At 46.1% G+C, this 18719-nt stretch overlaps 1 protein-coding gene across 2 annotated transcripts in view; it reads left to right on the top strand.

Annotated features, from left to right (window-relative positions):
* Positions 1 to 18719, top strand: part of LOC132405319 (slit homolog 3 protein-like) — a 630603-nt gene that overhangs the window by 555407 nt on the left and 56477 nt on the right. For both annotated transcript variants that reach the window (XM_059990026.1, XM_059990027.1), the window contains 2 exons: positions 3460 to 3623; positions 15148 to 15272. In XM_059990026.1, the coding sequence (XP_059846009.1) occupies positions 3460 to 3623; positions 15148 to 15272 (289 nt within the window). The remainder of the gene's footprint in view (positions 1 to 3459; positions 3624 to 15147; positions 15273 to 18719) is intronic.

Raw genomic sequence — 18719 nt, 5'->3', positions numbered from 1 at the left:
GAACATTTTCTCAGCTCTGTGTTATTTCTGACATTGATAAAGTGTTTGGAAATCTTACCAAAGTCACCTAATAAAGTTAAGTCATTGGCAGACTTTCCTACTTGCCGTTGAAGACAGAAGATGGAAATTGGTGCACACAATTGCTTGGTCAGTTCTGCAACCTCTGCTGTTGGTTTCATGTGTAATTTTGGATCAGCATATCATCCATATTTTTGGATGTTGTTTTGAGTTCTATAATGAAGCTATATGTGTTACTTATTTCTCCATTTTCTTTTCATGAATTTGGCCCTGTTTCTGTATAACCACTAACCTCTGTCTTCAGTTTCAATCAGTGTCTTGGCACAGCCCCTCCTGTGATTGAAAAGTGACATTCTTCGACAGTAAGAATGTTTTTTTGCTGCTTTTCTCTTTCATATTTGCAAGACCTTTTGCACGTGCCATTTTCCTGAGCCTTTCCAGTAAGAGCAATAAATTCGTTCAATTAATATTCAGGTCCTTTTGTTTGAGAATAGGTTGTATTCAAAGTGATTAGTTTTATTGGGGAAACAAGGCATTGGTGTGTATGTTACACCTTAAAAGAAAAACTACACTTTATGGGTCAAGAATTAGTCTTGTTTATCAGAAATTCTTATGTCCAGGTCTTAGAGGATTTTCAAATTTATTCACAAGACAATTAAAACAGCACTATGATTTTCCAGATTTCAACAGCTTTCAGTCTTTGGTGTAAAAGTATGGTAATCTTACAGACAAGCTTCTGCAAGGTTGGATGTCCATTCTGGGATGTCTTTAGAGTTGATGTGGGTAGGCTTTTTCCATTGAGAGTTGGGGAGATTCAAACAAGAGAACATGAGTTGAGAGTTCGGGGGCAAAAGTTTAAGGGTAACACGAAGGGGAACTTCTTTACTCAGAGAGTGGTAGCTGTGTGGAACGAGCTTCCAGTAGAAATGGTAGAGGCAGGTTTGATATTGTCATTTAAAGAAAAATTGGATAGGTTTATGGACAGGAAAGGAATGGAAGGTTATGGGCTGAGTTCAGGACGGTGGGATTAGGTGAGAGTTAGCGTTCGGCACGGACTAGAAGGGCCGAGATGGCCTGTTTCCATGCTGTAATTGTTATGTGGTTACACCAATGTCTGCTGAAGGGATAATTAAATTGGCATAGTTTTGAAGAGTCTCCACTAACTTATACATATATGACTACAGTTACAATTTGCACAGGAAAATTTGAATTAGTTGACAATAATTTCAGGTTCAGATTTGTTTATTTGCCAGATGCACATTGAAACAGACAGTGAAATATGTCATTTGCACAAACAAACAACACCGCCTGAGAATGTGCTGGGGGCAGCCCCCACATTCCGATGCCCACAATATTCAACAGAACACAAGCAGCAACAACAACAGCAACCACACAAAAAATCAACAGTAGCAAAACAAGCCCTATTCCTCCCTCCCACCATCCACTCACGCACACCAAGGTAGGCTGCCTCTGAACTCCATTCCCCGGCCCGGTCTCACAGGTATCGGGTCTTCAACTTCGGCAATCCTTGACTAGTAGGCCATTGGTGCCTCTTATAAATGCGTGGATCCACTCTCAGCTCTGACCAGGAAAGCTGCATGTTCAAGAACCAGTTTGGAGTCTGGAGTATAAGATTGATGTTCAAGTTACATGTGCAGTATTGAATCAAAGGAAATGCCTCTCTTCAGTTGCAACACTAGATAAATGCTGGCCTCCCTTCTCAAGTAAATGTTAACGATTATTATCCAGCAATGTGAAATGTAAAAATTCACCCCCCCCACCCCCAAGTCAGTACTGCTGACTTTCAGAGTGTCAGTGTACCATGTACTGCTATTTCAAAACAGACTAAAAGAATGAGTAGATATTCATGGATTTAATTAAGGATACAACTTGATATTTAGTGTATGTAACCAATTTGAAATAAGACTAACAAGCACGAGAAAATCTGCTGATGCTGGAAATCCAAGTTAACACACAAAAAAATGCAGGAGGAACCCACAGGCCAGGCAGCATATATCGGACAGAGTAAACAGTCAATGTTTCATCAGGACTGGAAAGAAAGATGAGGTCAGAGCAGGAAGGTGGAGGGAGGAGGGGGAAGAAGTACAAGGTCTTAGGTGAAATAAGACTAAGTAGTTGGATCGTGGTGTAAAGGGGGAGCTGCCTTCTAATTTAGCAATAAAATGTAATTCCAAAATAATGAGGAGGCATGGTGGTTAACGCAACGCTTTACAGTACCTGCGACCCGGGTTCAGTTACCACTTCTGTCTGGAAGGAGTTTGTACGTTCTCCCCGCGACCATGTTTGTTTCCTCCGGGTGCTCCGGTTCCCTCCTGCAGTCCAAAAACCGCTTGCTATGTTAATTGGTCATTGTAAATTGTCCCGTGATGAAGCTAGGATTAAATTGGGGGATCGCTGGGCAGCACGGCTCGAAGGGCCGAAAAGGCCTGTCACATGCTGTATGTCAATAAAAAGAAATCAAAAGTTTATTTCAAACTGGCTGCAAGTAAAAATGAACCGTAGCAACAGCCAGTTTGGTGCCCATTTTATAAACAGGATTAAGTGCTGATTAAAATTAATGTGTTCACAGGGGATTACTGTATTAATCTGTTCCTTTGGAGTTTTAACTGTTGTAGTTAATGGAATTTATAATGCATGCCCTGTATTACTGTTTGTCTACTGAGTTCTGATAAAAAGTGCATACATTAAAACAATATTTGTTATGAAGAACCCATATGGGATATTTTACAAATTATCCTTTTCAATAATTTCTGCATTATTGACTCCAATGGAGCATTTTACGAATTGAAAGTGGATTGTTTGTTCTGTATCAAGCCCAGAATGAGTTAATGAGATCTCTTCCATTCTCCAAATACAAAGATGCAAAATATTCTCAGTACCCTGTGATTTCCATTTAAAACTCTTTCAGCTGTGGTGTGAATAGAATTTTTTTTTATTCAGGAATGGACCAAGGTGCAAACTGAGTGTCCAGCAACAGGGCCAACATGGCGTTGCTTGCTTAACCTGCACAAAACGTGGTAGCAGAGTTTAAAAGAATAAAAGGACATTGATTGTTTTATTAATTGTCTTTATTCAAATTACTTGGTGTGTGGAATGCTCTGCCGATGCAAATTCAATCGCGGCATTCAAAATTGAACTGGATAAATATCCAAAAGGGAAAAGAAATGTTGGGTGTGAGGTGGGAGCAGAGGGCCATGAATGGAATGGAATTAGTTGGATTGCTTTTAAACACAGCTGTGTGGACTCGATGGGCCAAATGTCCTCTTTCCATGCGATTCTGTGATCAGGGCTTTACTGCTTTCGCTCCTGATTAAAGCCAAGGAAGAGTTGCATCCCATGGGTATACTTTCTGCTGAGGAAAGTCCAAACAACTCACCCGACATTTGCATGATTCTGTGTTTACTTTCTCTCTGTCCCTAGAGCTCTTGGGGCCAACCCTCTGTACTGTGATTGCAACCTGCGCTGGCTGTCCGAGTGGGTGAAGACAGGCTATAAGGAGCCAGGTATAGCCCGTTGCACCGGACCAGAGGACATGAATGAAAAACTTCTGCTGACAACACCCACAAACAAGTTCCAGTGCAAAGGTATGTGGGTTTGGATCACAGTTAGTAAAGCTGTAAACAGCCACCTTAATCATGGTACCAACATCATTAATCAAAGGAGCACACCACGTGCAAGGTCACTTTTGTATGTCTACACCGTGGAGAACAGTGTGGAGAATTACGTACAGGCATTAGACAGCCCAATATGAACTTTTACATTTTCAAGTTGTGATGCACCTTCAATAACTCACACTGAGACGTAAGGCGAGATATCGGCTTTTATTGACTGGAAGAAAGAACCAGGAGTGAGTGTCTATCATACAATGTCTTGGAGACTGAGGCCGAGCGTCAGGCCGCAGATCTCCTTTATACAGGGGCCTGTGGGAGGAGCCACAGGAGCAGTCAGCAGGGGCGTGTCCCGACAGGCACATAGTTCACCACATTCACCCCCCCTTAGTTTGAAAAAGTCCTCATGAGGCGAAGTTTCTTACAAGTCAAGTCTATCAGGTGGTCGAATCTGACGCTGCGATCTACGTAGCACCGGCTGTGACCGCATGGATGCCGGCAACATTGGTGATTGCACAGGGGACGGGGGTTGCGCTTGTTCTTGCCCACTAGGCGCCGGTGATCCCTCATGCATGTGCGAGGCGCCTGGTATAAATGCGTACGAAACGCCCGGTATACAAGTGTCGTGAGGAGTCTGTGTAGGGCCTGGTGAGCACGGTGTCAACTCTGGTGCAGGGTTCATAGTTACCGGAGAGCCTTCAGGGTAGTGGTCTGCTGCACCTGCGGGTGCCAGGTCGCGGATGGAGACCGTGTCCTCCCGCCCATCAGGTAAGACCACGTAAGCATACTGGGGGTTCGCATGTAGAAGGTGAACCCTCTCCACCAGCGGGGAGTATTTATTGCTCCTCACATGTTTCCGGAGCAGCACTGGCCCCGGGGACGTCAGCCAAACTGGTAGGGTGGTCCCAGTGACAGACTTCCTGGGAAAAGAGAATAGGCGTTCGTCAGGGGTGGCATTGGTGGACGTACATAACAGAGAGCGGATAGAGTGCAGTGCCTCAGGGAGGACCTCCTGCCATCGAGAGACCGGCAACCCTTTTGACTTAAGGGCTAAAAGTGTGGCCTTCCACACTGTGGCATTCTCCCGCTCCACCTGGCCATTACGCCGGGGATTATAACTCGTGGTCCGACTGGTAGCAATGCCCCTAGCTAGCAAGTACTGGCGCAGCTCCTCACTCATAAAGGAGGACCCTCTATCACTGTGGATATAGCAGGGATACCCGAACAGAGTGAAGAGCTGGCGCAGGGCTTTTATGACGGACGTGGCAGTGGTGTCGGGGCAGGGGATGGCAAAGGGGAACCGTGAGAACTCGTCGATAACACTGAGAAAATAGGCATTGCGGTCAGTGGAGGGAAGGGGGCCCTTAAAGTCAACACTCAGGCGTTCAAAAGGGCGGGTGGCCTTGACAAGTTGTGCCGTGTCAGGACGGTAGAAGTGCGGTTTGCACTCAGCGCAGATTTGGCAGTCCCTGGTCAGCGTCCTGATGTCCTCCAGGGAGTATGGCAGGTTCCGAGCTTTCACAAAATGGTAAAAGCGGGTGACCCCCGGATGGCAAAGTTGTGCATGAAGGGCGTATAGCTGGTCAAGCTGTGTGCTAGCACATGTTCCCCGGGATAGGGCATCAGGGGGCTCATTGAGTCTGCCAGGCCGGTACAGGATATCATAGGTGTAGGTGGAGAGTTCTATCCTCCATCGCAAAATCTTATCATTTTTGATCTTGCCCCGCTGTTGGTTGCTGAACAGGAACGCAACCGAGCGCTGGTCGGTCAGCAAGGTGAACCTTTTGCCAGCAAGATAGTGCCTCCAGTGCCTAACAGCCTCCACTATGGCCTGGGCTTCTTTCTCCACCGCGGAGTGCCGAATTTTGGAGCCTTGGAGGGTGCGAGAAAAGAATGCTACTGGTCTGCCTTCCTGATTGAGGGTAGCAGCCAGAGCGAAATCGGAGGCATCACACTCCACTTGGAAGGGAGCGGTCTCGTCCACTGCATGCATCGTAGCTTTGGCAATGTCCGCTTTAATGCAGTTGAAGGCCGCGCAGGCCTCAGCAGAGAGGGGAAACGAGGTAGACTTGACCAGGGGGCGAGCCTTGTCTGCGTAATGGGGGACCCATTGGGCGTAATAGGAAAAAAAACCCAGGCACCGTCTGAGGGCCTTGAGAGTGGTGGGAAGAGGGAGCTCTAACAGGGGGCGCATATGTTCGGGATCAGGGCCAATAACCCCGTTTTCCACGACATACCCAAGTATAGCAAGGCGGGTGGTACCAAACACACACTTGTCCCTGTTATAAGTAAGGTTCAGAGCTGCGGCCACTTGGAGAAATCGTTGGAGGTTGGCATCGTGATCTGGCCTGTCGTGACCACAGATGGTGATATTATCCAGATAGGGAAATGTGGCCTGCAGTTGGTACTGGTCCACCATCCGGTCCATTTCCCTCTGGAAGACAGAGACACCATTCGTGACACCGAAAGGGACGCGCAGGAAGTGATAGAGCCTGCCGCCCGCCTCGAAGGCGGTGTAGGGGCGGTCCTCTGGGCAGATGGGGAGCTGGTGATAAGCGGATTTCAGATCTATTGTCGAGTACACCTTGTACTGAGCAATCTGGTTGACCATATCCGCGATGCGGGGTAGGGGGTATGCGTCAAGCTGCGTAAACCTATTGATGGTTTGACTATAGTCCACCACCATCCTATCTTTCTGCCCAGTCCGAACAACAACTACCTGGGCCCTCCAAGGGCTTGAGCTTGGCTCAATGATCCCCTCCCTGAGCAGCCACTGCACCTCCGACTGAATGAAGGCCCTGTCCCCCGCGCTGTACCTCCTGCTTTTGGTTGCCACAGGTTTACAGTCGGGGGTCAGGTTGGCGAACAGCAGTGGGGGAGGGACCTTGAGAGTGGAGAGGCTGCAAGTGTCGGTAGCGCAGCTGTCGGCCTGGTGCTGGATGGGATGTGTGTGTGTGTGTGTGCATGTGGTCAGTAGCGGGGTATGTGAAGAAGTCCCACAAAACTGAGGATTCCGGACAGTGAGTGGTGGGAGGGGCCCGTCATATACCATAGTCACACTTTCGAGATGGCTCTGGAAGTCCAGCCCCAATAGCACAGGTGCGCACAGATTAGGCATGACCAGCAGCTCAAAGTCCCGATATTCTGTGCCTTGCACCACCAATGTCGCTACACAACCCGCCCGGATGTCTGCGGAATGCGACCCAGAGGCCAAATGGAACCTCCGACTTACCGGCCGTGTTGCGAGTCCGCAGTGTCGCACTGTGTCCGGGTGAATAAAACTCCCAGTGCTGCCCGTGTCAAACAGGCATCTAGTCCTGTGCCCCTCCACCAGGATGTCCATCATTGACCTTGCAAGCTGGTGTGGGGCGCTTTGGTCGAGATTACAGTGGCCAGAGTTGAATCGCCGTCGGGGTACCCGGTCAGCATCGGAGGGTCGGGGGCGGGGCATGCTGACGTCGACAAAGATGGCCGCTCACATCCGGGGTACCCGGTAAGCATCGGAGGGCCGGGGGCGGGGCGTGCTGACATCGACAAAGATGGCCGCTCACATCCGGGGTACCCGGTAAGCATCGGAGGGTCGGGGGCAGGGCATGCTGACGTCGACAAAGATGGCCGCTCACATCCGGGGTACCCGGTCAGCATCGGAGGGTCGGGGGCGGGGCGTGCTGACGTCGACAAAGATGGCCACCCACATCCGGGCATGCAAGATGGCGGCTCCCACGTTTCACCTGCAGTGATGCACCCCGCTCGAGTTTGAGACTTACAGACCTTGGCGAAATGGCCCCGCTTTCCGCAGCTGGAGCAGGTCGCTTCTCGCGCTGGACAGCGTTGTCGAGGATGTTTCTTTTGGCCACAGAAATAACACACGGGCTTCTGACGGGCCACTGCCGTGGTCAGGGTCGGGGAGCTCGTGGAATCGCGACTGGCGGCGGCGTTGGCGAATTCGCTCCGGGGAGCCGGCGGTGGCGGGGTCTGAGGCGTCCACGGAACCGGCGGGGAATCGCGCAACTGGACAGCGTCGGCGTTATGCAGCGCAGCTTCTAGAGCATTGGCGGTCTCTATCGCCGAGCTTAAGGTAAGGTCTGAGTTTTCCAGCAGCCGCTGGCGCATGTACACTGACCTCAGTCCCGTCACAAAGGCGTCTCGCACCAGCAGCTCCGCATGCTGTTCTGCCGTGAGCGTCTTGCAGTCGCAAGGTCGGGCGAGTGTCTGTAGTGCTCGGAGAAACTCAGCGCACGATTCGCCAGGCCGCTGTTGCCGGGTAGCTAAACGATGTCTTGCGTAGACGGTGTTCACCGGCCGCAGGTACTGTCTTTTGAGGGCGTCCAGAGCCCCATCGTAGGTCGGCAGGTCCCGGATAATGGAGTAAACTTTGGAGGAGACCCTCGAGAGTAGGATTCTGTGCATAACGGCGGGTTCAGTCGCACGAAGCTCGGCCAAGTACGATTGGAAGCATGCAAGCCAGTGTTCGAAAGCGAGAGCTGCGTCAGGGTCTTGAGGGTCCAAATCCAACCGGTCCGGACGCAAAACGGGTTCCATGTTTTAAAACTTCCAGTCAATAAAATTGATGCACCAGCAATAACTCACACTGAGACGTAAGGTGAGATATCGGCTTTTATTGACTGGAAGAAGGAACTAGGAGTGAGTGTCTATCATACAATGTCTTGGAGACTGAGGCCGAGCGTCAGGCCGCAGATCTCCTTTATACAGGGGCCTGTGGGAGGAGCCACAGGAGCAGTCAGCAGGGGCGTGTCCCGACAGGCACATAGTTCACCACAAGTTGTTTATTGAAGCTAAAATTTTATGTGGCAAAAAAGCAAGTTCCTGTGTTTATGAAAAATTTTAAACATAATGCTGAGATACATCCTAGAATGCACTGAGACATATCGTCAGTGTCGTAACCTGGTGTTGTTGGGTTTTTTGGGTCTTTCAGCATCTGACACACTTGCCCAGGTGACAAGCCAACTTGTGTCCCAGCACCATTGGTCCAGGGGCCACATAGTCATCTGGATTAGACTCTGGTGGCTCTTCTCTTTGTAGCCCCGTAATGCCAAGGAGAGAGCAGGCTCTACAGAATTTCTACACCGCACCTCTATAAACCCACATCGGACCCTCCACCCCGTCTCTAGCATTGCTCTACCAGCTCCTAGTGTTTGGCTTTCTTAAGCTCGAATGTGTCCTCAGTCTGGTCTTCCCAAGGCATTAATGGTCAGTTCTACCATGACCACCTACTTTGAGGCTTCTGACAGAATGACCGTGTCATGCCTCGAGGATGTTGATGCGATGAATTCAGGGAAGTTTAATTGCTTGCCAAGGTCCACTTTCAGTTGCCAGTCAGACCCGTGGCAAGCAGGCCTGCTCATGATCTCAGACGAGACTGTGGTTGGTCTCTAGCTTTCAGGGTTGGTGGAGGTGCCGACTGACGAAATATTTTCTGCCACTACCTTCCGCACCAGTTCATGGTGCCAGTGGTAGCAGCCCTCTCTCAGGGCATATAGGTAGTCATTGACAATATGTTCCAGGGCCCCGCTGCCAGAGCACAGAGGACACGATAGTGCCTCACTTTTCCCCAGGCAAAAAGGTTTATTGGACTAGGCAGGACATCATACACAGCCTGGATGCATTGGTGTTCTGCCTGTCAGATGTTGGACCAGGAGATTTTCCACTTCAGTGCAAACTCCCATCTTGTTCAAGCTCCCTGCTGCCCCATTCTTACCACCCTGGTGGTAACATTTCCATGACAGCTGCTCACAACTTCTTCTGGGACAGTCTGTATCTGCCCCTGCCTGGGGCCCTGCCGAAGCGGGTTGAAGGAAATCCATCTAGTCCTGCCTGACCAGATCCCTGTGCCTCAGATGTGACTCAGCCATCTCTACTGTACCCTGGGCTTTTCATTTCCTGCCTGTCTGTTCCTCAGTGCCTGCTGTTGAGACTTTGGGGGTCACTGGAATTTCTGCACAACAGCATTTTTATTGTTTACTCAGGTTCCCGAAGGGAAGCTGCAGTTTGTTCCTCTTCCCATACAAAGCAATGCTGCGCAGGCTGTGTGGGAGGCCCAGTCATTGATCTTTCTTTCAAGAGCCTCAGCTGATGACATGGGTACCTCATATACCAGTAGTAGCCAAAGGATTCAAGGGAGGATGCCATGCTGGTAGATCCAGGCCTTGAATTTGCCACCATGGTGAGCCAGACTTCTAACTCCTTGGTGGTCTTCTGGATGGCTACAGTCAAAGGTCCTCCCCAGGCTCTTGATCAGTTTGTCAGAGATGGATGGGATAGCAAGGAGAAATGGAACTGGTCCATAAATCAGCCTTTTTTTAACACCGGAAACCTTGATTTCTCTGGCATAAAGCTCATCCTTGCCTATGCGATGATCCTTTCTAGTGCCTTGCAGATCCACCTACAGACTGGGACTGATACAGTTCTCACCGTGAGGTCACCTACGAAGGCTCGGATCGAGTTCTCCTGCATGCCTGTCTTAGTCAGAGTACCTCTACACTCCACTTCAGTTGCCTTAACCAGCATGTTCATGATCAGGGAGAAGAGGATCACTGAGACTGTACGTCAAGTTACAATGCGCTTCTTGAAATTCTGCCAGCCTGATGTGGTTGTTCCCGGGGAGACCAGTTGTTTATTGAAGTTAAATTCAATGTGCAAGAAACCAAGTTCCTGTGTTAATGAAAATACTTAAAAGATTGTTGAGGCTGAAAATCAGACGTAAAAAGAGCAAATGCTAGAAGTATTCAGCTTTACAGAAAAAAACAATAAATTTGTCAAGCCAGAGTACTTTTGCCAGGACCGAGAGAGTCTCCTGTGTTTAATGTTTCAATCTGTTTACACATCCAACAAGGTTTCAACCTGATGCCCTACTTCTCCTAAGACAGTCACCCAGGGTTTCCACGACTCTGCTGTGGGAGCTGACGTAGCTGGTTGAGGAGTGAAGTGGGATATTTGGGATCATGTCTGCCTCCCTTGTGTTCCACTCAACTTCCCAACAACTCCATCTTTACTTTTGGCAGTCTTTCAGGGATTCTTTCACGAGTCAACAAGCGGGTTCAAAGCATTTTTAGTTCCATCCTGAAAATCATTTGTTAATAGCGCCTGGACTAGAGTACTTCTTCCAGGAGTCTGGTGTCAGTCTATGGAAAACTTCTGATGGAGTTAAATGGAATGCCCAGAGCTGGAAATATTGTTTGATGAGAAGACAGCTGAAGCTCTTCACCTACCTTGTCAACAAATCTGAAACATTTTAAAGTCTGAATTGGTGGAACTTCTCCAGTACTTTTTGGTACTTGCTGTAGGTTGTCCGTGACCTTGAAGTTTAAAGATGGGCAGGGGTCTTGTCTGCTTGGTAGAACACAAGCTTGGTGCTGGGAATGAAACGGCTGTTCATAGACTAATTTTTTCAGTCAGTCAAAAAGTGAACTTGTATGTCATGGACAGTAAACTTCATAAGATCTGACATCACTGAAAGTGGCTTCCTAGCAATTGAAAATTATCCACATTTTCCAGAGCCTTGCCATAGATCTTGATTACTAAGGGGCAGTATTGTACTAAAGGGCTGTTGGTAGAGAAACTTCATTCTCTAGATGTGCAGTCTAAGGCCCATTTTCTCTAGCCAGTGAAGAACTGATGGCCAAGGTTCATATGTTAGGGATGATGAGAACAAATGCTGACAACACACACAAAATGCTGGTGGAACACAGCAGGCCAGGCAGCATCTATAAGGAGAAGCACTGTCGACGTTTTGGGCCGAGACCCTTTGTCAGGACTAACTGAAAGGAGAGATACTAAGAGATGTGATACTAAGATGTGATACTAAGAGTAGTGGGGGGAGGGGGAAATGCGAAATGATAGGAGAAGACCGGAGGGGGTGGGTTGAAGCTAAGAGCTGGAAAGGTGATTTGCGAAAAGTGATACAGAGCTGGAGAAGAGAAAGATTCATGGGAAGGGAGGCCTCGGGAGAAAGAAAGGGGGAGGGGGGAGTACCAGTGGGAGATGGAGAACAGGAAGGATGATGGGCAGAGAGAGAGAAAAAAAAACAACTAAATATGTCCGGGATGAGGTAAGAAGGGAAGGAAGGACATTAACGGAAGTTAGAGAAGTCAATGTTCATGCATTCAGGTTGGAGGCTATCCAGCTGGTATATAAGGTGTTGTTCCTCCAACCTGAGTGTGGATTCATCTTTGACAGTAGAGGAGGCCATGGATAGACATACCGGAATGGGAATGGGACATGGAATTAAAATGTGTGGCCACTGGGAGATCCTGCTTTCTCTGGTGGACCGAGCGTAGGTGTTCAGCAAAATAGTCTCCCAGTCTGTGTCAGGTCTCACCAATATATAAAAGGCCACACTGGGAGCACCGGACACAGTATACCACACCAACCGACTGACAGGTGAAATGTCGCCTCACCTGGAAGGACTGTCCGGGGCCCTGAATGGTGGTGAGGGAGAAAGTGTAAGGGCAGGTGTAGCACTTGTTCTGCTTACAAGGATAAGTGTCAGGAGGGAGATCAGTGGGAAGGGATGGGGAGTCCAGCTCTGTATCACTTTCGCCAATCACCTTTCCAGCTCTTAACTTCATTCTACCCCCTCCGGTTTTCTCCTAACATTTCGCATTTCCCCCTCCCTCCACTACTTTCAAATCTCTTAGTATCTCTCCTTTCAGTTAGTCCTGACGAAGGGTCTCAGCCCAAAACGTCGACAGTGCTTACAGTGCTTCTCCCTATAGATGCTGCCTGGCCTGATGTGTTCCACCAGCATTTTCTGTGTGTGTTTTTTGAATTTCCAGCATCTGCAGATTTCCTTGTGTTTGCTGAACAAATCCTGAACAGTTTCTGTTGGTTCCATTGATTAAATCTTCTATAATCAAAACTTGCTGGAGATCAGATGCAGTTCTGAGTCAGGCAGATCAAGAAGAGGGTTCAATTGGTGACAAATCTTTGCTTGGTCTGAGTTGGTGATGCACCCATTCTTTAGGATCCAGTTTGAATGTAATCAGACAGAAGACATAAAATGGCAATGCTTTTCTGAGGTCGGCCAAATTTCACGATTTCCCATCATCTCTACTGATTGATTGAGTTGAAGGATATTTTGAGACTGAAGAAAGGTACATGTAGGATTATAGTCTGTGATGAAACTGAGTCCAATGTCTGCAAGCTTTAAACTTAAGAGAAGACTTTGAAACCTATTCGATATAAGTATTTACAAATATCCTGACTTTAGCGAGATTATACTGTAGTTTTCTTCCCTGTCTAGTCTCTGTGGTGAGGTCTAGCTGTCAATACCCACTATTTGAGCATTGGATCCCCCATCCCCCACCAAGGAGGAGATACTTAAAGCCCACAACGTAGTTTAAACACAGTTTATATTACTTTTAGTGAGACACATTTAATTTAGATGAATAATTCTTAGCATAGACTTAAAATCAGATTTCAATCTTAGATTTCTAAACTACAGAAGATTAACAAATACAGATGTAATTTGTACAAGCTAAAATGAAGTAGCTATGAGCTACAGACAAAATGATGATGAATCAGCTGATTGAAAAGTATATAAAGTCCAAGCATTCGAGGGACAAACCACAATTAACAGTGCACTGATGATGTCTCCTTCCATGTATGAAACATTTGCAAGTAAGTTGCCAAGATTGGAGAACAGCTCAACCCAGCCAATGAATCATCGGTCTCAGAAACCGAAGGCTGAGGGATGAATTCTAGATCTTCTTTCTGTTACCCCTGTCTTTCTGTCATTCCACCTTGTCATTCCCAACTATCCTGACCGCTTTCTAACATAGAGTGTTAGGCCTCGATAGTGTGGATGTGGAGAGGATGTTTCCTACAGTGGGGGAGTCTAATACCAGAGGATACAGCCTCAGAGTTTAGGAACATCCAATTAGAACGGAGATGAGAAGGAATTCCTTTAGGCAGAGAGTGGTGAATCTGTGGAATTCGTTGCCACAGGCGGCTGAGGCCAAGTCATTGGGTGTATTTAAGGCTGAGGTTGATAGATTCGTGATTGGTCAGCGCATGAAGGGATACGGTGAAAAGGCAGGAGATTGGGGCTGAGAGGAAAAAGGGAACAGCCTTGATGACATGTTGGAGTAGACAAGATGGCCTAACTGCTCATATATCTTATGGTCTTATTTATATTGTTTTGCTACTAGTTGACATCATCTGTATGTGATATTTTTCAGTTACATTCATCCAACCAGGTGAGTGCAATGCTTAATCCTATTGAATGAAGACCGTATTGTTTCTCTGGAATAAATAATGAGCCAATGAGAACCTCATTGTTCTCTTGTTTAATACAAGAAGCTGAGCAAGGAATATTGGTTCAAAGACTAGCTTAGTCAAAAACAACTTTTTGACCCTTGGAAGGGTTATGCTGTAGTACCAGAAAACAGGTTAGCAATAAGCCCTCTGGGCCCTGGAAAGTGAATATCCGTTTATCCATCATGTCAGAGATGCTTCCTCTACTTGGATTTGTCATGTGGTGAAGATGTTTGTTGTACAGTTTGGGTTGAATATGCACAGCGACCCTCGGAGCAGCACTTCGGCCACTAGGTGGCGGTGGTTCGGGCAGATCCCCATGCTGTTACCACAATCACATATCTTCTGTCACAACAGTTTTAAGATGCCCGGGTAAACTCTGCTTATCCGACCTGAGAGAAAGAAGGCCACAAATTGCACTCAAAATATCCTTCTGTCATACTTGTGTACTTAAGCAGGAATAATATCTCTTCATTGGCCTTGTCCTTTTCAACATTGTAATGACCTTTTCAACTTCTATCCAAACTGGGAAGTGCTGTTAGCAGATAGCGAGTGTCCTGTGTTATAAGACCATAAGATATAGGAGCAGAACTAGGCCACGTGGTCTGCTGAGTCTGCTCCACCATTTCATCATGGCTGATTGATTTTTCCTCAGACACCCTGGTCAAGGTTCTAACAATATAACCTTGCCAAGCTGTACAAGCTAATCAGTATGAACTCTGGTACATCCCACCTCTGTACAAGCTAATCAGTATGAACTCTGGTACATCCCACCTCTGTACAAGCTAATCAGTATGAACTCTGGTACATCCCACCTCTGTACAAGCTAATCAGTATGAACTCTGGTACATCCCACCTCTGTACAAGCTAATCAGTATGAACTCTGGTACATCCCACCTCTATGGGACTTGCAACTCCTCTGTGAAGAAGGGACTCCTGGTTTTACATATTTTTATTGTTTTCAAATAAAGAGATGCGGACGTACATCACTATGCTGAAAAAAATTGGTTTATGGTAAATTTTTCATTCAGTTGTTAATTTCAATTTATTTTCTGAATAGAGAATGCTGTACACTCCCCTATCACCCTTTCCAGGTGACAATTCCAGATTCAAGGTTTTACATTGTAAAGCATAGTAGATTTACTGTCTGTTCCTGTTATTGTAGCAGGGTTAACCAGTGCAAATGGGACACCCATGGAAACAACTTATTCTCTTAATTTTACAGATCCATTGAATATTGCAATTACAGCCAAGTGCAACCCATGCCTGTCCAATCCTTGCAAAAACAATGGAACCTGTAACAATGACCCTATTGAGTTCTACAGATGTACCTGCCCTTATGGGTTTAAGGTAAGAGTCTAGAAGAAAATATCCAAATCTTTCACCCAGCTCACCAGATTGTTCCAGTTAGCAGTTTCACTAGTGCATTGTTGAAAATATGAAGTGGTGCTTGGTTTTTCAACAGAAGGAACTTTGCACTGAAAAGTTCTTCGATGAGTTCAGATATTTGCCACATGGAAAACAACAGCTCATATATTTTTACCCTTGGACCTCAGTCAACAATAGCACCAGACTTTTTCTCTCGTAATCAGAAAAGGACATCTCTCTACATCTGCTATCCATTTCCTAGCTTTTATGATTCAGTTCATTTTGGTCCTTAAAGCTTTTGTTTGTTCTGTTTTGATGTAGACTTTGAGAAAATCTTGTTTGGAGTACAGTGTAATTGAAAGAAATTGTGCGTTGAGTCGTCACATCACATGCAATTGAATTACAATCTGCTTTATCATTTGGTTTTAAATATAAAGCTTTATTTTAGCATTAACCTCAAAGACAAGTTCTATTTCACGAACAGAAAGACATTTTCTTTTACCTTCTTGTCAATTTGCCCATCTCTCCTGAAGGGATTGTTTTCCGAGGTTTTTTAAAAAATTTGTTGGCATGTAGGGTTATTCCACAAGCAGCTCTTCAGTGTGGCCCTTAACAGGAACTGTTATAAAATTGTTTTAAGTGTGAGAGGGAAAGCTGAAACTGGAGCAACCAATTTTTTCCACTCTTCCCTCTGACATCCACAGCCAATCATATCCTATGCAATAATAGCAATTCAAAGTAAAGGCCTAGCTAAGGTGTTAACTTAGGATCTGATTCTGGGATGGCCTGCCCTGTTTGATTCAGATGTCCCTGGTCAGAGCTCCCGAGCCTTACAGTCCACAATAAATTCTCCTTCTTATAGCCGCCTCCCCAATCTCACCACTCCCTTCCTCCCATGTGCCAAGTACATTGGAATATCTGTAAGTTCCTCCTCAGACCTGTTTGTCAAGATGCAAGTTTGTTAATCTTCTCTTATTCTTTAATTCCTAATTTGCTTGTATTCAGCTGAACTGTCCACTGTTAGGTATTGGCATTTCATTATCATTGATGCTAGAAGTAATGGCGATAAATAAAAGAGATTCACCTAGTGCCTTTATCACATGAATAAGGAGGCAAGCTATATGGATGCATAGTAAGATCCCACAAAAATTACTAAAACTAGGTTATGGTCATTTTGAATGAGGGGATAGTCTGAAAAAATACCACATATTTGATGTCCACCCAACCAGGTTGAGAAGGCTTACATTTCATCTCTGAAGTATAGTGTTCCAACAGCCAAGGTTAATGCTGTTGTAGAATCAAAGACCACTACAGCACAGATACATGCCCATCGGCTGAACTCATCCATACCAACCAAAGTGGTACATCAGCTGGTTTAATTTGCCTTGGATCTCTCTAAATTTTTCTTATTTACCAAAACAAATGTCTTTTAAACATTGTAATTACACCTGCTTCTACCACTCGTTCCATATATGTGTCACAGTCTGTGTGAAAGGCTTGCTTCTCAGGTGCCTTTTAAATCTTTTCCCTCTCACATTCAGCCTGTGCCTATCTGCCCTAAATCCCCCCCCCCCTATGATTTTATAAACCTTTTTAAGATTGCACTTGAGCCTCTTTTACTCAACTGACAGAAGTTCTAGCCCAGGCAGGGGCAAACTACGGCCCGCAGGCCATATGCGGCCCGTTAAGATTTTTAATCCGGCCCGCAGAACTTGATGAAATTATATTAATAAACCTTGTTAACATTTTTTTTCCCCGCAATTCTGGCGTTTTCCCAATAGATGACGCACTTTATATACATTTCCTGGCACATCCGAACCGGCACACAATTAGCCAGCGTTCTGGCTAAGGGACATAGCCTGCGGGGATTTGTGAGCACAGAGTTTTGGAGCCTCTGCGCCACAGGGGGCAGGTTGAGGGAGGCTTAAAAGTGAGGCTGGGGATTTCGAATAAAGTTTTTTTCTTCGACTGCAGTTACCGACTCCGTGTTGTAATTTTAGCGCTGCATGTAGCACGCCGCTACACATTGACCTTTGTTGAGGTGCAGCGTATTACTCCACATTTGCGCTTTACTCTTTGTTCGGCTCGACCTATTTGTGTGAACAGGCGTTCAGCGTCATGAACATCAACAAAGCCAGCCACAGATCCAAGTTAACTGACCAACACCTCAGATCCATCCTGAGAATCGCCACAACAAAACTCAATCCAGACTTTGATGCGCTGGCTAAAAAGGGAGACCAACAACACTGTTCCCACTGAAATTAAAAATAATTTTCTTCGTTGTGTTATGTAAAAAATGCATTTGAAAATATTTTTTTTCAATAAGCCTTACACATGTCATTTCTGTCAAGTGATGGACATGAGTAGTGCGCAGGTGCACGTACGTTCTCAAAATAAAAAATGCGCTCCAGATCAAATAACACGCTCCGCAAACTGGTGCACTGTCATTGTTCTGTCTTTGTGCTGGTCGTTGTTGAGTTTTGGCACAGGGAACAATTGAATAAGAAGGAGCAGGACAAGTAGACCTGCATCTCCTACCATTTTTGAAATAAAGAGAGTCAGGAGGAGAGTGATGATGATAATATCTTGAAGGATAACAGAATTTTCAGTGCTTTAAAATAATAACTGTTACTATTAAAAAAGCTGTATTTTATTCATTTAATTTTCAGTGTTTTAAAAGTCATTTCAATAAATAGCTAAATGCCATGGGACTTCAAAGACAGATATTTTGTTGTAATGCATTTGTTCATTTTCAATTGAAATTAAAGCACATGTTTTCTACATATCCCATGATATTTTATTTTCTCTTATGAGCTGTATTACCGAAACACCCCGTCCATCTGCTCCTGGTCCAGCCCCCCTGTCAAATTTTAGATCCCTTTGTGGCCCACAAGTCAAAAAGTTTGCCCACCCCTGTTCTAGCCCGTCCAGTCTCTCCTTATAACTTAATCCCTCTTGTCTTTACAATTTTCTTGAGAATCTGTTCTGCCTTCTCTCCAGCTTATCCTATCCTTCCTGTGGCATAATGATTAGAACTGTATACCACATTCCACCTGCATACAACATTTCACCAACATAGTGATTCCACCGAAGCATACAGTATCCTTCCTCACCAGCCAGGCTAATTCACAGAACTACATTTGTGGTAGCCCTAGTTCTCTCTGTTCTACACCACCACCCAGGACCCTTCCATTTGCTCTGAAACAAGAGAAAATCTGCAGCTGCTGGAAATCCGAGCAGCACACTCAAAATGCTGGAGGAACTCAGCAGGCCAGGCAGCATCTATGAAGAAGAGTACAGTCGATGTTTGGGGCTGAGATCTTTCATCAGTCCTGCCGAAGGGCTTCAGCCCGAATGCTGACTGTATTTTTTTTTCATAGATGCTGCCTGGCCTGCTGAGTTATTTATTCTGTATATCCCTTGTTTAAC

Source organism: Hypanus sabinus, chromosome 15 (assembly GCF_030144855.1).
Source record: "Hypanus sabinus isolate sHypSab1 chromosome 15, sHypSab1.hap1, whole genome shotgun sequence".
NCBI classification, from domain to species: Eukaryota; Metazoa; Chordata; class Chondrichthyes; order Myliobatiformes; family Dasyatidae; genus Hypanus; species Hypanus sabinus.
The sequence above is the reverse complement of the archived record's forward strand: the minus strand, read 5'-3'. Positions and strand labels throughout refer to the sequence as shown.